This window comes from Siphateles boraxobius, unplaced genomic scaffold (assembly GCF_051911475.1).
Source record: "Siphateles boraxobius isolate OS27281-9 unplaced genomic scaffold, OSU_SipBor_1 31, whole genome shotgun sequence".
In the NCBI taxonomy this organism is placed as follows: Eukaryota; Metazoa; Chordata; class Actinopteri; order Cypriniformes; family Leuciscidae; genus Siphateles; species Siphateles boraxobius.
The window spans coordinates 9,302,974-9,319,461 of NW_027508931.1; the positions used below are offsets into that span (position 1 = coordinate 9,302,974).

At 36.6% G+C, this 16,488-nt stretch overlaps 1 protein-coding gene across 1 annotated transcript in view; it reads right to left on the reverse strand.

Annotated features, from left to right (window-relative positions):
* Positions 1–16,488, reverse strand: part of sema3ab (sema domain, immunoglobulin domain (Ig), short basic domain, secreted, (semaphorin) 3Ab) — a 51,863-nt gene that overhangs the window by 24,566 nt on the left and 10,809 nt on the right. The window contains exons 2-3 of the mRNA XM_077193651.1: positions 12,103–12,295; positions 2,703–2,863 (exon numbers count right to left, since the gene is read on the reverse strand). Coding sequence (XP_077049766.1) covers positions 2,703–2,863; positions 12,103–12,295 — 354 coding nt within the window. The remainder of the gene's footprint in view (positions 1–2,702; positions 2,864–12,102; positions 12,296–16,488) is intronic.

Genomic DNA, 16,488 nt, shown 5'->3' on the forward strand with positions numbered 1-16,488 from the left:
TTCATTAGTAGGTTTGACACTTTGGTGCAAAGGACGTGAGCCACGTTGCTTTTCACCGATGTCTCGACTACTGCGCAAAGGCGAGCGAACTGGAGTGAGTATTCTCGCTTTATTGTTTTCATTACCCAGTCTGATACCCCGGGGATGGCCTGCCAGACCTCGGCCCATGTGGATAGGGGTTGAATGAAATATGGGGGTGGGCCGCCGTGTGATGGGGACCCAACCGCCCAAACTTTGAGAGCAAGAAAAATATTATTTTCGAGTGTGTTTGGGTTTGCTATAAAGGCAGCATTTGTTATCAGTGGCTCGTTCTTTGTAACTGGCCTGGTGACTGATTTTTGAACATTTCCAGCCGACCGAATTGTAAGGGAGGAAAACACTAATATATATATATATATCTGCCTCTTTTTTTACATTTGAGCCCCTGCCCCTCTCTGCAACTCTCTGCATGTCCCTGGCTGTGAACGTGTGAAACTGCATCCTGATCTGATAAGCTCTGAGTGAAAATGTGTCTGTGTTTCTAAAGGAGACAAAGAGAAACAGAGTACTGTTTGTATAATTCTGAATATTCTCTATTTGGAAGTTTGAATGGAGAAAGAACATTTTCTTTGGTAGCGTGCAAATTGCATGTTGCCCTTATTTGACCCCGATGTAACTGTTCCTGATAAAAATTTAATTTTTCAACGTTTTTGTTTTAGATCCTCTTCCAGTGGTCATGGAAATTTTTCTCCTTAAAATCAGATATTCAATTTAAACACACACACACACACACACACACACACACACACACACACACACACACACACACACACACACACACACACACACACACACACACACACACACACACACACACACACACACACACACACACACACACACACGCACACGCACACGCACACATACGCACGCTCACACACAACCTACTTCTATCCTCCTACTCTAACCTACCTATCACAGAAAACTTTCTGCATTTTTAGATTTTTAAAACATTTAATTTAGTACGATTTATAAGCTGTTTTCCTCATGGGGACAGAAAAAATGTCCCCATACGGTCAAAATGTACTGATATTACTATGCTTGTGGGGACATTTGGGACACTTCCCCATAACGTAGGGAATACCAGGTACGTACACACACACACACACACACACACACACACACACACACACACACACACACACACACACACACACACACACACACACACACACACACACACACACACACACGAGTTGTGTTTCCATGTTTTATGAGGACTTCCATTATGAGGACATAATGATTTTAATACTGTACAAACTGTATATTCTTTCTCTTAAACGTAACACTGCCCCTAAACACAAGCCTCACAGAAAACTTTAAAAACATTAAAAAAAACATAATTTTCTATTATTTATAAGCTGTTTTCCTCTTGGGGCCCAAACATTGTCCCCACAAAATCAAATATTTCTGGCACTGCTATTCTTGTGGGGATATTTATTTATTATTATTTATTTTTTGTTCTTTAATGCAACAGCATGTCTTGTATGAACTGTTCCTTACAATGTAATATATCTGACTAAAGTATTTTTTTAGGATTCTTCAATATGCAATTCTTCATATGGTAACATTTATGTTACCTTTGTTCTGTGAAGGTTATGTTTATAAAGTATATAAGCTAGTGGGCTGTGGTTTTGCCCTGGCACCGTTTGTCTGTACTTCGCTGTGTTTATTTTGTTCATTATTTATCCAGGTGAATAGATAGCAGCTCTCAGCCAGACTCTATGTGATCAGTATGACAGCTTTACTCTGAAATATTCATACTCTTTTCGCTAGAAACAGATCCCCCTGTGTGCTGATGTGTTCGTGTTTGAATGTTAGGCAGAGAGAGAGAGAACAAGAGAAAAAGAGAGAAAGAGAGAGACTAAAAGTACATCTATTTTAAATAGAACTTTTATGTGTTGTGTTACATTAATTTATATATTTTAGCTTTAATTTGTTAGCAGTGGTGGTTTAAAACGGATGAATTTTGAGAGACACAGCATCCCTGAGAGGGTTTAACATGCTTTAACATAGGCTACAGTATTTACAGCAAAATTGTGTAAACTCTAATCTAATCAGCTTTCAAAACACAGTGTCTGTACAGCCCAATTTATGCTTCTGCGTCGAACTTACGCCGTAGCTACGCCGTAGGCTGTGCGTAGCGCGCGTACCCTTCGGCGTACCCTGATGTGCACCTCTCCAAAAATGTAACAACGCGTCAATTCTACGCGGACGCAAGCGCTGTGATTGGTCTGCTCAAACCGCTTCCTCGGGTTTCACATGCTCCCTCTGCGTGCGTCAACGCGGACAACGACGCAGAAGTATAAATTAAAACCAAAGCGTAGGCTACGGCGTAGAGGCTCCGGCGTAGGTCTGACGCAGAAGTATAAATCAGCCTTAACAAATTCACCATCTCTAACAATAACCTACAAGACAGTAACTTTCACACTTTAAATCAGATTCTGTGAGCAATGTTTTGGTTTTCTGTTTGATTAGTGCCTAGTGGACGTGACCATAACCAGACTAATTATGCAGGGCTTCCCTATTTAACTAGTAGCTCAGACAACTTACCAGGCAGTGGAGTTTGCCTTACACATCCCTACAACTATAGCAAATCTACATCTACATGTGCATTGCTGATTACATGAATTGGTTTAATAGCTCTTCTAACCCCCTCTTACCAGTTGCTGGTCCATGTTGATGTCCACCAAGTTGAAGGACAGCACATGGTCCTTTGCCCCCACAAATAGCCGACCTCTCTCCTCGTCCAATAAAAAGGTGTGATAGGAAGAGCTGTTGGCCAATCCATTGAAAGTGAGCAAGTTGTTGGACTCCAACATTTCTGTGGGGAAAAAGTAAACATAGTATATAGGATTAATTGCACATTGGAGAAATGGTCTCCAACAAACTTCAAAAGCAAACGCTGAGAGAAAAATTAAAACACATTTGCTGAGCTTTCAAATATGGTCAATTATAGGCAAAAACTTGATGTTTGATCTTAATTTGAGAGTTATAAGGCTGAAGGGAAGGCTAAAAGATGGACTTTGGCACTGACCGCAAACAGCTCAGCAGGGACGGCAGATTTCCTATAGTGTGTGTGAGACGCGTGACTGTGGTTTTGGCTAAAATATAGCTGGGAAAGCTGGCGGTGCTAATGGATACACATATATATTTGCTTGTAGATTTAGCTTTTGTTCTTTATATAGTTTTTTTTTTTTTTTTTTCTGTATAGAGCAAATAACTGAATGAAGCCAAGCCATGAAAAACATGAGCAATCTGTATAAATTAGTTTCAAGTAGCTTCAAAAAGTTGATGGGAAACATTTGCTAGAGATTTCTTATTTAATTTCGTTCTATCTTTATTATAGGAACAGTTCATCCAAAAATGACAATTCTGTCTTCATTTATTCATCCCTGTGTTCCAATCATCATTCTGAAAGAATCATTCTGGTGGCTGTCAAGCCAAAAAGAAAACATAATAAAAATACCACGATAAAGTATCAAGACTTCTGAAGACATGCAATAGAGCTTTGTGTGAGAAACAGATGCAAATGTTATCTTTACATTCAAATTTGAAAATGTGCATGCATGCAGAGATGATATCTGAAAGCTACAGTGAATTTTCAGTGATCAACGACTGACAATTTTGGTCTTTTCCTCAAAGTGTAATGCTATATATATATATATATATATATATATATATATATACATATACACACGCACACACACACAGACACACATATATATATATATATATATATATATATATATATATATTATAGTTCATGTAAATCTTCATATCCACACACATATAATGTACTTCTGTCAGAAAAGAATTCAGTGTGACAGAAGAGTTTTCAAAGAGCCTGAAAGGAAAAAGAGGAGGAACACGATAAATTAAAGAGTGAAAGAGGAGAGTGTGAGAATGGAAAGGAAAAAACCAGAAGAGAAGAACAGGATGACTTGAGGTTAAGATTAGGGTTGAGATGACTTAAAAGAGGACAGCGAGACGAGAGGAGAAAGAGAAAATGACAGTGAATCTCTCACTCGGGTTTAGAGAGCTCATTTTGGAGTGCCTGTGGTGTTTCCATTTGGCACCATGACTAGAAAACACTCAGAATGCCTTTTACACACTCAGATACACTTGAAACACCAGGAATTCATCTCACCATCACTTCAGTGTGCATTCACGGACATGCAGAGTTTTTTTCTAAGACAAACGGTGCATCTTAAAATACAAATTGTTCAGAAAGCTATAATCCTCCCATTAACCAAAAACCTAAAACAAATCTGACACTTTTTTCACTATCTCTGTGCTCAATGAAAAAAAAATGAAAGTTCTGTCATCAGTCACTCATCCTCATGTCGTTGCAAACCCACAAGTCATTCGTTCATCATCAGAACACAAATGAAGATGTTTTAGGTGAATAGGGACATAATCTTCACTTAATGAACAAAAATCTTATGGACTTGGAACGGCATGAGGATGAGCAATTGATGTTTAAATTTCTGGGTGAACTATTCCTTCAAACATGGTCAAATGTGTTAGACAAATTAGCAAAACTGTAAACAAAATATCATAAGTAAAATGCATGTTTTTGCATAGATAGATATCCATATCATTGAACATACGAATGTAGTTCAAAGCAATGCATTTTGTAATCATGTTGACAATGTATAGGACCTTTGGGGAGTCTATGACTATATATTTCTCTTACTGTGAGGAAATAAAGAGCACAAAGTTCAATGAGTGCTTTCTCTGGGCTGTATGTCAATGAAACATCTGTTTAATTATTCATAGTTGCCATCACAATCTCTCTTTCCTCTTTTTCATCCTTCTTTTAAATATGTTTTATGATCACTTCTCCTTTCTCATGTGTAAACGAGTGACATTTGGTGGTTTCATATGCGTGTGTAAAATCAATGGACACAGGCGGTCTCATCGAATTGTCAAGTGTCCGCTCGCACAATGCACTTACACAGGGAAGAGGTCTAATTAAAACAGACACACAAACACATCCAGCAAGAACACACACAAATGCTCTCTACAAACTCAAAATGGCTCCATCAACAATCACAAACACTCACTTTTCAAGAGGAAACTAACAGTGCACTTTATTATTGTTACCGGGAACCTTCTGAAAAGTATTACATTTGAACAAATAGTCTGTGTATGTACAAATGTGTTTGTGTGATCGTTTTAAAACAGTGCGGCTTTGTTTTTCTTGCGTGCGTCATTATCGAAAAAAATCAATCAATCAACTTTACACAAGTTTTTAATCAGTCAGGAGAAAACAAAGCATGATGTAATGTTTATATTTATTAGCACATCTGTTATGATCCTGACAGTTGCCAGGGCATTAACAAACACATAAATCAGATTCCAAAGGTAGAACATCATATAATTAGTTCATGATTCAGCTCATTGTGCATGTCTTAGTGAGTGTGTGATCAGGTAGAGGTGTGAGAAGTGTGTTTAATTGGTCTTGGTAATTAAATGCCATCTTAGAACATGAAGTCTCCAACCTTGAGTGAGTAAAAAAAAAAAAAAAAGATTTTTTAATCAGTTTATGTCCATTTCTCACACACACACACACACACACACACACACACACACACACACACACACACACACACACACACACACACACACACACACACACACACACACACACACACAGAGAGAGAGAGAGAGAGAGAGAGAGAGAGAGAGAGAGAGAGAGAGAGAGAGAGAGAGAGAGAGAGAGAGAGAGAGAGAGAGAGAGAGAGAGAGAGAGAGAGAGAGAGAGAGAGAGAGAGAGAGAGAAATGGTGACATTTTTGAAAATTATATTATGTTGCTTCTCGTAAACTTTCAAGATGAAATATCCAGTGAGTGGTGCAAAATGCAGTTTTATCTGAAACAGATGAACGTGAATCTGGCCACGTTTTATCACGGCAGTTCGTTCAGAAATTAAACTTCTTCATTTTTCAACACGTTGTTAACAAGAACTGATTGTTTGCTTACCATCTAATCTACCCAGACCTTAATATGTGGCCTTGTTAGGAGATAATCAATGATAATCAATGATATTCACTTCATCTGAGACTGGTCATAATTTTGGCTCATTAGTGCATTTGGAGCTTGTTATGTGATGCAAATGTCGAAAATGTATTAGTTTACAATTCGTGAACTATGGTAAAAGTATTTTAAGGTCATAATATATGTATATATATATATATATATATACATGGCAATAAATCTTCATTCATCGATAATCTGTCTCTGCAATCACAATTTGTGTGAAAAGGCATACAACTTTAGGGAGTTTTTCTAGCACTGCAGTGATTGGTGATTTATTTATTTATTTATTTATTTATTTTGTTTGTTTGGTGTATTGCTGAAATGTAGAGGCATGTTTTTCTAATGAGCCTGAGTTTTTGCTTTTGGCAGGTTTTGCTCAGATTCAACTATAGTGACAGTTGCTGTGTGAATCAATACCGCATGAGCTGTAATCATCATTTAGCCCAGAGTTATTTATCTATTAAAGATTACCTGAGAACACCCTGAGGAACAGGCTCTCAGAACCAAGGGTTTGAGCTGTCAGAAACAAAGAACACCAAACAGTTTCAGTCTACAAGGATGTAACCAAATTTCCAAGATTGTGGGGATCAAATGTAAAACTTTAGGAATCGAATCACTGAAATTAAGTTAATTAAGAAATTGTCCTGACTTAATTACTATCATCAGAATACTGATGCTACAGAAACACATTTCAGTCCCAGGATAATACGTGTAGGTTTGTTCATGAACTAATAAATAATAATAAAAAATAACTGATAAAAGTCTTAAAGGAATCTGCATAAATTATTGATTAATATGTGTATGAATATATATTGATGATCGCTAACCTTTCAACATGGAAAGAGAAGAGTTTTGGTAGTTAAAAGAAAACAGTATTTCCAAAATGCAACATGCTTCAACTTCAGAGAAAAATACAAAAGGCATGAATGATGTCTTTATGCTATATATTTAATACTGTTAACATTTTGGGGTCAGTAAGATTTTTTTTTTAAGAATGAATACTTTTATTCACTAATTTTGATTAAATTGATTAAAAGTGACAGTAAAGACATTTAAAATGTTACATAAGATTTATATTTCAAATACATGTTTTTCGTTTGAACTTTCTATTCATCAAAGAATCCCACAAAAAAACAAACTGTTTTTGACAGATAATAAGAAATGTTTCCATAGAAGCGTATCAAATTGATTTCCGAAGGATCGTGTGACACTGAAGACTGGAGTGATGATGCTGAAAATTCAGCTTTGCATCACAGGAATAAATTACATTTTAAAAAATATTCAAATAGAAAACAGCTATTTAAAATTATAATAATATTTCATAATCTTACTGGTTTTTTTTTAATACTGGTAATTTACTGTTATTTTTATAAAATAAATGCAGCCTTGGTGAGCATAAGAGTTTTCTTAAAAATCAAAACAAAACAAAAATTTGGATAAACCCCAAACTTTTCAACGGTACCTTATCATAACTTAGCTGAGTCAGGACAAAAACAGGCCGTGTTTTATATTTGAGATTCCAGAACATACGATGCCCCTGCCTGGCATTGTGGGTAATCTACAGCACCAGCACGGAGTCACACAGGAGGAAGTGCCTTTAGACATGCTGCTATTCTGAACCTCACAGGTTTAAACAGCACACAAACTCCTATGCCAGGAGATGAGCTAGTCTCATCCTCTTCAAATCATTGAGACCATCTCTCTGTATATATCCATTCATCTATTGTTGTGGAAAAACCTCTGAGCACAAGCAATGAGGGGAGGGCAGGTGGAGGCAGAGGAACGTTCCCATCTGAGGCTGATAAAAATAAACTTCCCTACCCTACATACTGCCTGCACTCTCTGCAGGGCACATGTGTGCATGTGTGTGTGTGTGTGGGGGGGGGGGGGGGAGCAAATGAAACATGAGTGCTGCACACTCACCTTTTTCCATTCATCTCAGCATGCATGTCCATCTGATCAAATCTGGAGTTCTGATTATTTGCGTATGTGATCGTTTGAGCCATTTCCCGGGGTCCAAAGCTGATTTTAAAGCAATCAAATACCTAAAATCAAATCTAATCCAATTTTCATCATGTCTTTTTGCTTTCCAAGGGGAAAACTGTATTATGGCATGAATGTTTTCCATTTCACAGGAATTTGGCGGAGTATTGTTTTGTGTGCGCTCTAACGCTCCGGCTTTATTTCTGAAGAGGATAGAGTTCACATGCTGCAAACGCAACCCAACACCAGATTCTTGGCGTGTTTGTGAATTAAAAGCTTAATTAAAGTGAAATAAAACTTCTCTCATTCCTTCATGAGATTATAGCCGCCTTAAAACATTCACTTTGGAATGGGATAGCTTTACACCAAAAACATTATTCCATCCCACAAATTTGCACACACACAAACACGCTCGCACTGAAGTAGCCAATCTCTTGTTTCTGTACTAGCTACACCAACATGAAGCCACAGATTCTCATGTTCTTTATGTATTTCCACACCACTTCACATTCATGTAAAGGTGTTTTTAAGGAACGCAATCAAAAAAAGATCATGTGAGGACATCTGAAGTGGTCCTCAATATTTGAAAGGCATTTAATTCAGTAAAACCATGTTTAGCATGATATGATAATGTCAACAAGTTTCTGTGATGGTTAGAGTATAGTAAATCGCATTTTTATAGAATGAAAACCATTATGTATTTGGTGTTCCTCGTGTGGTAACATTTAAATCATCATTGTTTAATACAAATAAATTAAATTAGATAAATAATAAAAAATTATTTTGGGGGATCAGCTCAGGTAGAAATTGCTGCTTAAAGTAACAAAAGAATATATTCACTTTGTACAGTGTAGCTACTTTTGTATAATAATAATATTCTGCAATAAACATTACCATATGAAAACTTTGTTTATAGATTAATGTTATATTAAGGTTTGTTCCTTATTTTATCTAACTTATATTGAAAGTGAGGAGTGTAAGTTCAGTCCTACCTTGAAGGTGCATTGTGTAATATTTTGGAGGATCTGTTGACAGTGGTGCAATATCATATAACTATGTTTTCAGTGGTGTTTAAAGACCTTACTTAATGAACAGTTATGCTTTTATTACCTTAGAATGAGTCATTTATATCTACACCGCAGGTCCCCTTAGCCTACATTGAAATGCGGCGACATGTTTCTATACAGTAGCCCTAAACGGACAAACGCATTTCGTCACTATGTTGTTCTTCGTGCAAAGAAGCTAGCTAAAGTCAGCGAATTAAACACTGACACATTGATGAAAAAGTAAGAATAATATTCGCAATAACATATCGTTTTACTGAATAATTAAGTAAACCTAATTTCTTAATTTATCTTTGTAAAGAAACCTCATTGCGTAATTGGCTACTCTCTGCTGTCTCAGACAACAACATATTTTCCTGTCAGCCACCGTAACTTCTGTTGGTTGCAATTCACAACCTCACCACTAGATGGCGCTAAAAATCACACAGTGCACCATTACTATACAGACAAATTCTCGCAAAAACTGTGAAGCATCCCGACCAGCCAAACACAGGAAAATTGGCTTTGTTGTAAAAAAAATGTATATATATATTTTTGCAATTCCATTTGTTGTCAATAGTGCCAATCAAATAACACAACTCATCTTTAAATAAATATAAAACCAATACGTTCTTGTTTTGTTTTAGTAACTAATTAAAAAAAAACTACAGAATTCTTAGTCTCTAAATTATGTAAAAGTCACTAAACAAACAAAAACACACTCTCCATGATTAATTACTTCCACACACCCACATGCATTTTAATTGATGAGAATTCAGCAAAAGATGAATCAGCCAGACTGTGGTGACAAATGTTCACAGGTGTGCGAGTTTTTCGGATGCTGGAGGATATCAGAATCAGTCTTGGCATTTCACCAAATTGTGATTGCTCAGATTAGCCTGCATACATCACAAACACACATACACTGAGCAAAACCACAAACACATACACATACATATTCCCTCTCTCCATCTCTCTTTGTCTCTTCCTTCATTGTTTTCCACACAAACAGTGTGTGCATGCCTGTAGGTGTCAGTGTTTGATACGGCGAACAGCTCTAGACGTCTGTGTACATCTGTGTTCGGGCAGATGAGAGCTCTGGGTACTTAAGAAGCCCCCTGTGTGTTTGTGTGTTTGTGCATGTGTGCGTGCTGGATCGAGTGTGTCTGTCGCCTGACAGTCACACAACGTGGTTCATATAGAGCTCAGCTTCCACCGGCCAGCTAATGAGGAGCTGTCAGTGCAATTAGAAAGCTGGCAGAGAGAGAAATGGCTCACTTTCATACAGCCATCTGCCCTGACTGTTAAACCTCTCTCTCTCTGTGTGTGTCTCTTTCTAATTACAGAGGGAGGCTGGAGCGAGCTCTTTCATTTAAACACTCTTTCTGTGAATTCACTCTTGACAGCTCACTTCATCACGAACACCAATCGGACGGGAAGAGTTGTAATGTTTTAACAAAACCGCATCATTAAAAACAGCCACCTTGCGTTATACAGTCTGCAATTATAATAACACACTACATCAAAACACTGAGAATCGTATAAACAATTCTAACTTAGAGCAACAAAAAGTGGAGGAAAGTACAGCACATTTACACGCAGAGAAGATTATGAGTGATCAGTGGTTCACGACCCAAAAATGTTCTGATAAATAAAATGGAACATCATGCATTATTATAGCAAAATAAATAGTCTCATCAGCTTCTGAAAGAGGAGATACCATTTCCTATATTTGTTGTTATCATTATAACTGCCTATCCAATTAATTTCAATGATATTGTGGTGCAGATTTGCCAGCATGGATGTTCTCATCCTCACAACAAGGAACACAATTAAGCAAGGTGAAAATAATTTATTAAATAAATTATGAATTACAATTGGTATTGTGTATGTTATTGAAGCAAAAACACTGTGATAATTTACAATTGACTGATATTAATAAGTTAGATTTAAAATGTGCTGTATATACATTTAAAAAAAGTTTTGCCTGTATTTTTGGCATATGAAATGTCGGTGTTGCTAGCAGTTTAAACATTCCCACCTGTGCATCCAGACAAACGCATTCAGCCCAAAGGTTTTGCAAACACACACACACACACACACACACACACACACACACACACACACACACACACACACACACACACACACACACACACACACACACACACACACACACACACACACACACACACACACACACACACACACACACACTTCTGATTTAACCTGTGCATGAAACTCAGCAAATACATTACAAAATAGTGTTATGTCTCATTCCTAAATGCTCTCATACATATAGTTGAACCCTTTCTTCTAACACACTGCTATGAATTAAACTGTAAAATATATATATATATTTTTTTTTCTTTTTTTTTTTAAATACTTTGTCAGGCAACCTAAAAAAACATGTAATTTATGTGGGAACAGCTAAAATAATCAATGATCAAGTTAAATATGTTTGTTTAATTTTACTGAATTACGTTATACCAATAAAAGTGATATTCAGGGGTTAGTTCCTTTAACTATTGTTCAGATACCATTTCTAAGGTTAAATGTTACAAATAAAAAACAAAGAAAGAAAAAGCAAAAAAAAATTTACCACTTGAAAAACTTTTTTTTAACCATAAAAAAATTATCATAATGAATCATCTGGTTGTTCTAATTCAATCTGTCATTTCACCCCTCGGCACAACCCATTAAAACGTAAAACTCCATATTTACCCCTTTATATCAGTTTGAAATCCAGCTCGTTTTCATACTTTCAAAAACATCTTTCTAAATTACCCACCATGTAAATCATATCAATGAAATATCCCCCAGAAGCATCCAGAACCGTACGCCAACTCCGGACAAGAAAGCATCTCCAACACATACTGAACCTATCAAACTTTAACAAGCCTAAAGATCTGCCCTTTTAAAATTCCTCAATCGTTCTGACTGATTTTTGTTTTCTCTCCTTTCCAGAATCCCAACAGCAGGAGGTGACTGACCTTTATACGAGAGTTTGAGCCGGGGTACGTTGTTCTTGCTCCTCTGTGCGTCGGTTCCTCTCTCCGGCACGCCGATTGCCCACAGCAGCAGTACAATCCCCCACATGTAGTTCATGTTCTTCCCTGTCTGCGTGCAGTCCCGTGGCCTCCTGTAAACACCGTGTTTCAGCAATCCAGTCCTTCGGAACGCCACCTGAGGATGGAGCAGGTGTGTCTGAGTGTTGAATAAGTCAGCGCGTGTGAACCACACAACTATCACATCTCTCCTGGTGAAGCAGCCACAGCCTCAGGAGAGGACTATCATGAGTGTCCACACCACTCACTGTTTCACTTTCAAAGTGTGTTTGTTCTGTTCCTGTGGTTGTGTATCTCCTAGATGTTGTGAGATCTTCCTTTCTGACTTTTAAATAGTAAATAGTGGCTGAGACTAAACTCAACTGAAGCTTGGTGAAGCCCTAAGCACTCTTCTGTTGCTCTCTCTCTGTGTCTCTCTGCAAAGCTCAGCGCACACACAGTCTCAGCGCAAGACTGAGAGAGAGCAGTGCCAGCTAAGAAAGACTGTGTGTGAGAGAGAGAGAGAGAGAGAGAGAGAGAGAGAGAGAGAGAGAGAGAGAGAGAGAGAGAGAGAGAGAGAGAGAGAGAGAGAGAGGGAGGGCTGTGCTTTCAGTAGAGGATCCTCTAGGTATACTGTTTTTTCCTACTTCCACATCCCACACACTAGGGAAGCTTATTTCCGCCGGGGGAAAATAAAAAGAAGGAATTGCAAGTGTACATCTCTCAATTCTGACTTTATTCTAAACTCACAATTCGGGGACAAAAGTCAGAATTGTGAGTGATAAAATTCTGAATTTATCTCTCACAAAGTTTTCTTAGAATTTTGAGATATAAACTTGCAATTGAAAAAAAAAACAGAATTGTGAGATGTAAACTTAATTTAAGGGGGAAAAGTCAGAATTGTGAGGAAAATAAGTTACAATTACCTTTTGAATTGTTTTTATTATGTGGATGAAACAAACCTCCACACAAACACACAGTCAGTCAAAGTTGCACTTACTGGCATGTGTGTAGTAGTAGAAATTTTAACATATTTAAATATTTTATATTTTATATCATAAAACTCGTATTTGCGCTAAAACATTGTGAGATACAAATTTGCAATGACCTTTTTTTCCATGGCGGAAACAATGCAACAAAATAGTGATATGTAATCTCATAACTCAGAGGAAAAAAGTAAAAATTGTGAGATTTTTTATTTCACAATGGCGAGTTTACAACTCGCAAAAAAGTTGCGAGATATAAACTTGCAACTGAGAGATAAAAATTTGCAATAACTTTTACATTTTGTTTTATTCAATGGTAGAAAGAAAGCTTCCATAAACACACAGGCACACACGCACGCACAGTCAAAGTTGTAGGCTACTCACTCCACAAGAAAACATTCTGACATTGGAGGGCATGTGGTATAGTACATATCCTAACCTCACTGTCAACGTTTCAAACTGTCACAGAACAAATTTGACGCCCTATTTGAGACATTAGGAAGTTGTCCCTTCCTGTCCATGTCTCGCACTGTTCTCTGCCGCCCAGGAGTCAAAAAACACTTGCCGAACTCCACCCTCACACCAGACATTTATTTTTAGCACGTCTCCTCGTGTGAGGTAGGAGTGTGGCAGGAAGGATGATATTCCATGTTTAAAGAGAGGCTGGTCAGGGAACTTGTGGAGTTAAAAGGATAGTTCATCATATACACACTTTCTTATTTCATATTGGTAATTTATACTGTTAAGCTCCAAAAGAACCATATAAAAGTATCATACAAGTTGAACCATAACTTGTGTTTAAGACGTTATTTACTCATAATCCTCTCCTGTGATGGAGCTGACTAATCTCATTGGCACTTTTTTGATAAAAAATAAATAAATAAAAATTCGCCTTTAATCATGCCACACAATATAAATATAAATTTATATTTGGGAAACAAATCATTTCATTCAACGAGAAAGTATTAAATTGACCAAAAGTGAAAGTAAAGACATTTAAATTGTTGCAAAACATTTCAATAAAAAAAAAATGCATTTGCATTTTTTCCTATTCATCAAATAATACTTGAAAACAAAATGATCACGGTTTTCACAAAAATGTTAAGCGGCACAACTGTTTTCAAAATTGATAATAAATACAAATGTTTAAGTTTCACTTTTACCGACCCCAGATTTTTGAATATATAAAAATAAAAAGCAGTTTTACTTGAAAATACAGTGTTTTGCTTGAAAATAGTGCCTGGGAAATTCTTTCTCTTTTCACATCCCACAGAAGGAAGAAAATAACAGGGGAAAGATGACATTAGAGTGGGTAAATTATGTGCATGTTTGATTGGCACCAGTTGCTTTGACTCCGGCCACTCCACCCCAAAACCATTGACCTTATTATCTGTGATTCCTCCCCCACAAAACACACCTCTTCTAGAAGACAATGGAGCAGTCCTTTCAGCTTGATCTCTTTTTAATATCCCAGAGCCATGAATCTGCCTATTGTAACACGATAATGTTGAACTACAGGCCCCAAGACTTCTCTTCATATTTCTGTTTGGCACAAACCACACAGGGCATGAATGCTTCAGTAATTGGGATTTAATAGGTTTTGACAAAGAAGCTTGCGATTGACAGTACTGTCCAAAGCTCTCAGCAACTGATGTCATATGAGAGCAAAGAGACAGAACACTGGGAATATCTCGCATTACATGATATAATTACCTTCTCTGAAAATTACATAATAAAGAAGTATTAAGCTGGTCAAAAAGACTGTAAAGCTTTATATATACATAAATATATATATATATATATATATATATATATATATATATATATATATATATATATATATATATATATATATATTGATATTGGGTTTTTTATAAGTCTTGCTTGCCAAGGCTATATTTATTGGTGAAAATACAGTAAAATATTAATATGAAATACAGTGAAATATTATTACAATTTAAAATAACTGTTTTCTAGAAAATGAAAAAATTGGTTTTATCTCTAATGTAGAATCGTATCCGGAGTTAATGGCCATTCACACCAAGAACTATAAGTTTGAAGATAATGTTAACAATAACTAAGCGTGCACAATAGCGGACAATATTGTTCTGTTTATTCTAAACACATTGTTGTCTGCAGCTTTAACTGCTCAAGCTCTTTCAAATCTGGTGGATTCTGATTGGCTGCAATGTTTTTATTGTAGTTTTATTGAGTTATCAGCTGGGAAAAACATTCTGAAAGTGATTCAAACAATATTGTTTCTCTGTTATGTTATCTGTTCTGTCATAGTTGTAGTGTGGACTCTATTATTTTATATTTAAAACTATTTTTAGAACTATATCTTTATCATTATAGTTATCGCCCTTGGTGTGAATGGGCCTTTAGTGTGAATGGGCTTTTAGTCTTAACTTTTTGCTAATAGACAACACAATGTTTTGCTGACTATTTGAATTTAAATGTCATTTTGTCATAATGAGAAATGCCAGCTGTAAGAATAGGCTGAGGAGACCAAACTCTGTTTAATTCAAATTGATGTGGAGTCATGATAAAGTAGCAAGTGTTTACCTGCTATATAAAGGTTTGGACAGAAAGTCTGCTAATGGGTAAATAATGAGGCAGGCATGCAGAGCGAGAGCGGCAGTCTGCCAAGTTAGTTCAAGTGGTGTTCAATTTTCATTAAAGTTGCCTCCTACTACAGTGAGCTCCCCACTGACTCCCCATCTAATTGATGTATCCTTCCAGTGAGACACACTAACTCAAGCAATTGAACTCCACACCTAAATATACACATCAGATTTTACTACTGAACTGAATCTATCTATCTATCTATCTATCTATCTATCTATCTATCTATCTATCTATCTATCTATCTATCTATCTATCTATCTATCTATCTATCTATCTATCTATCTATCTATCTATCTATCTATCTATCTATCTGTCTATCTATCTATCTATCTATGCTGAACCATATTCCCGCATGACTCCAGAGTCCAACTATTACACAACATAATTTAATACCACTCACACAAGGCCAGCGTGGCGTCATACAGTGTTCTGGTCTTTTCTAGCGAATCTCATATTGGAATCAGATGACCAAGGGCCTGAGGTACATCTTAATATCAGATGGGATGGATGAATGTCTATTGAAAGCGAACAGAGTATGCTTGTAAATCTGTTTCAAGAAAAAAAGGGACATTTGTTGAACATTTCTTACTTGCATGTCCAACAAATGCTGCACCAGTAAATAGGCATAATTTTAGATTATGTGTCAAAACATAAATATTAATAAAAGTAAAATCAAATTTTTAAACTTGGTGTTTAATGCTAAATCAAGTTTGGGGTA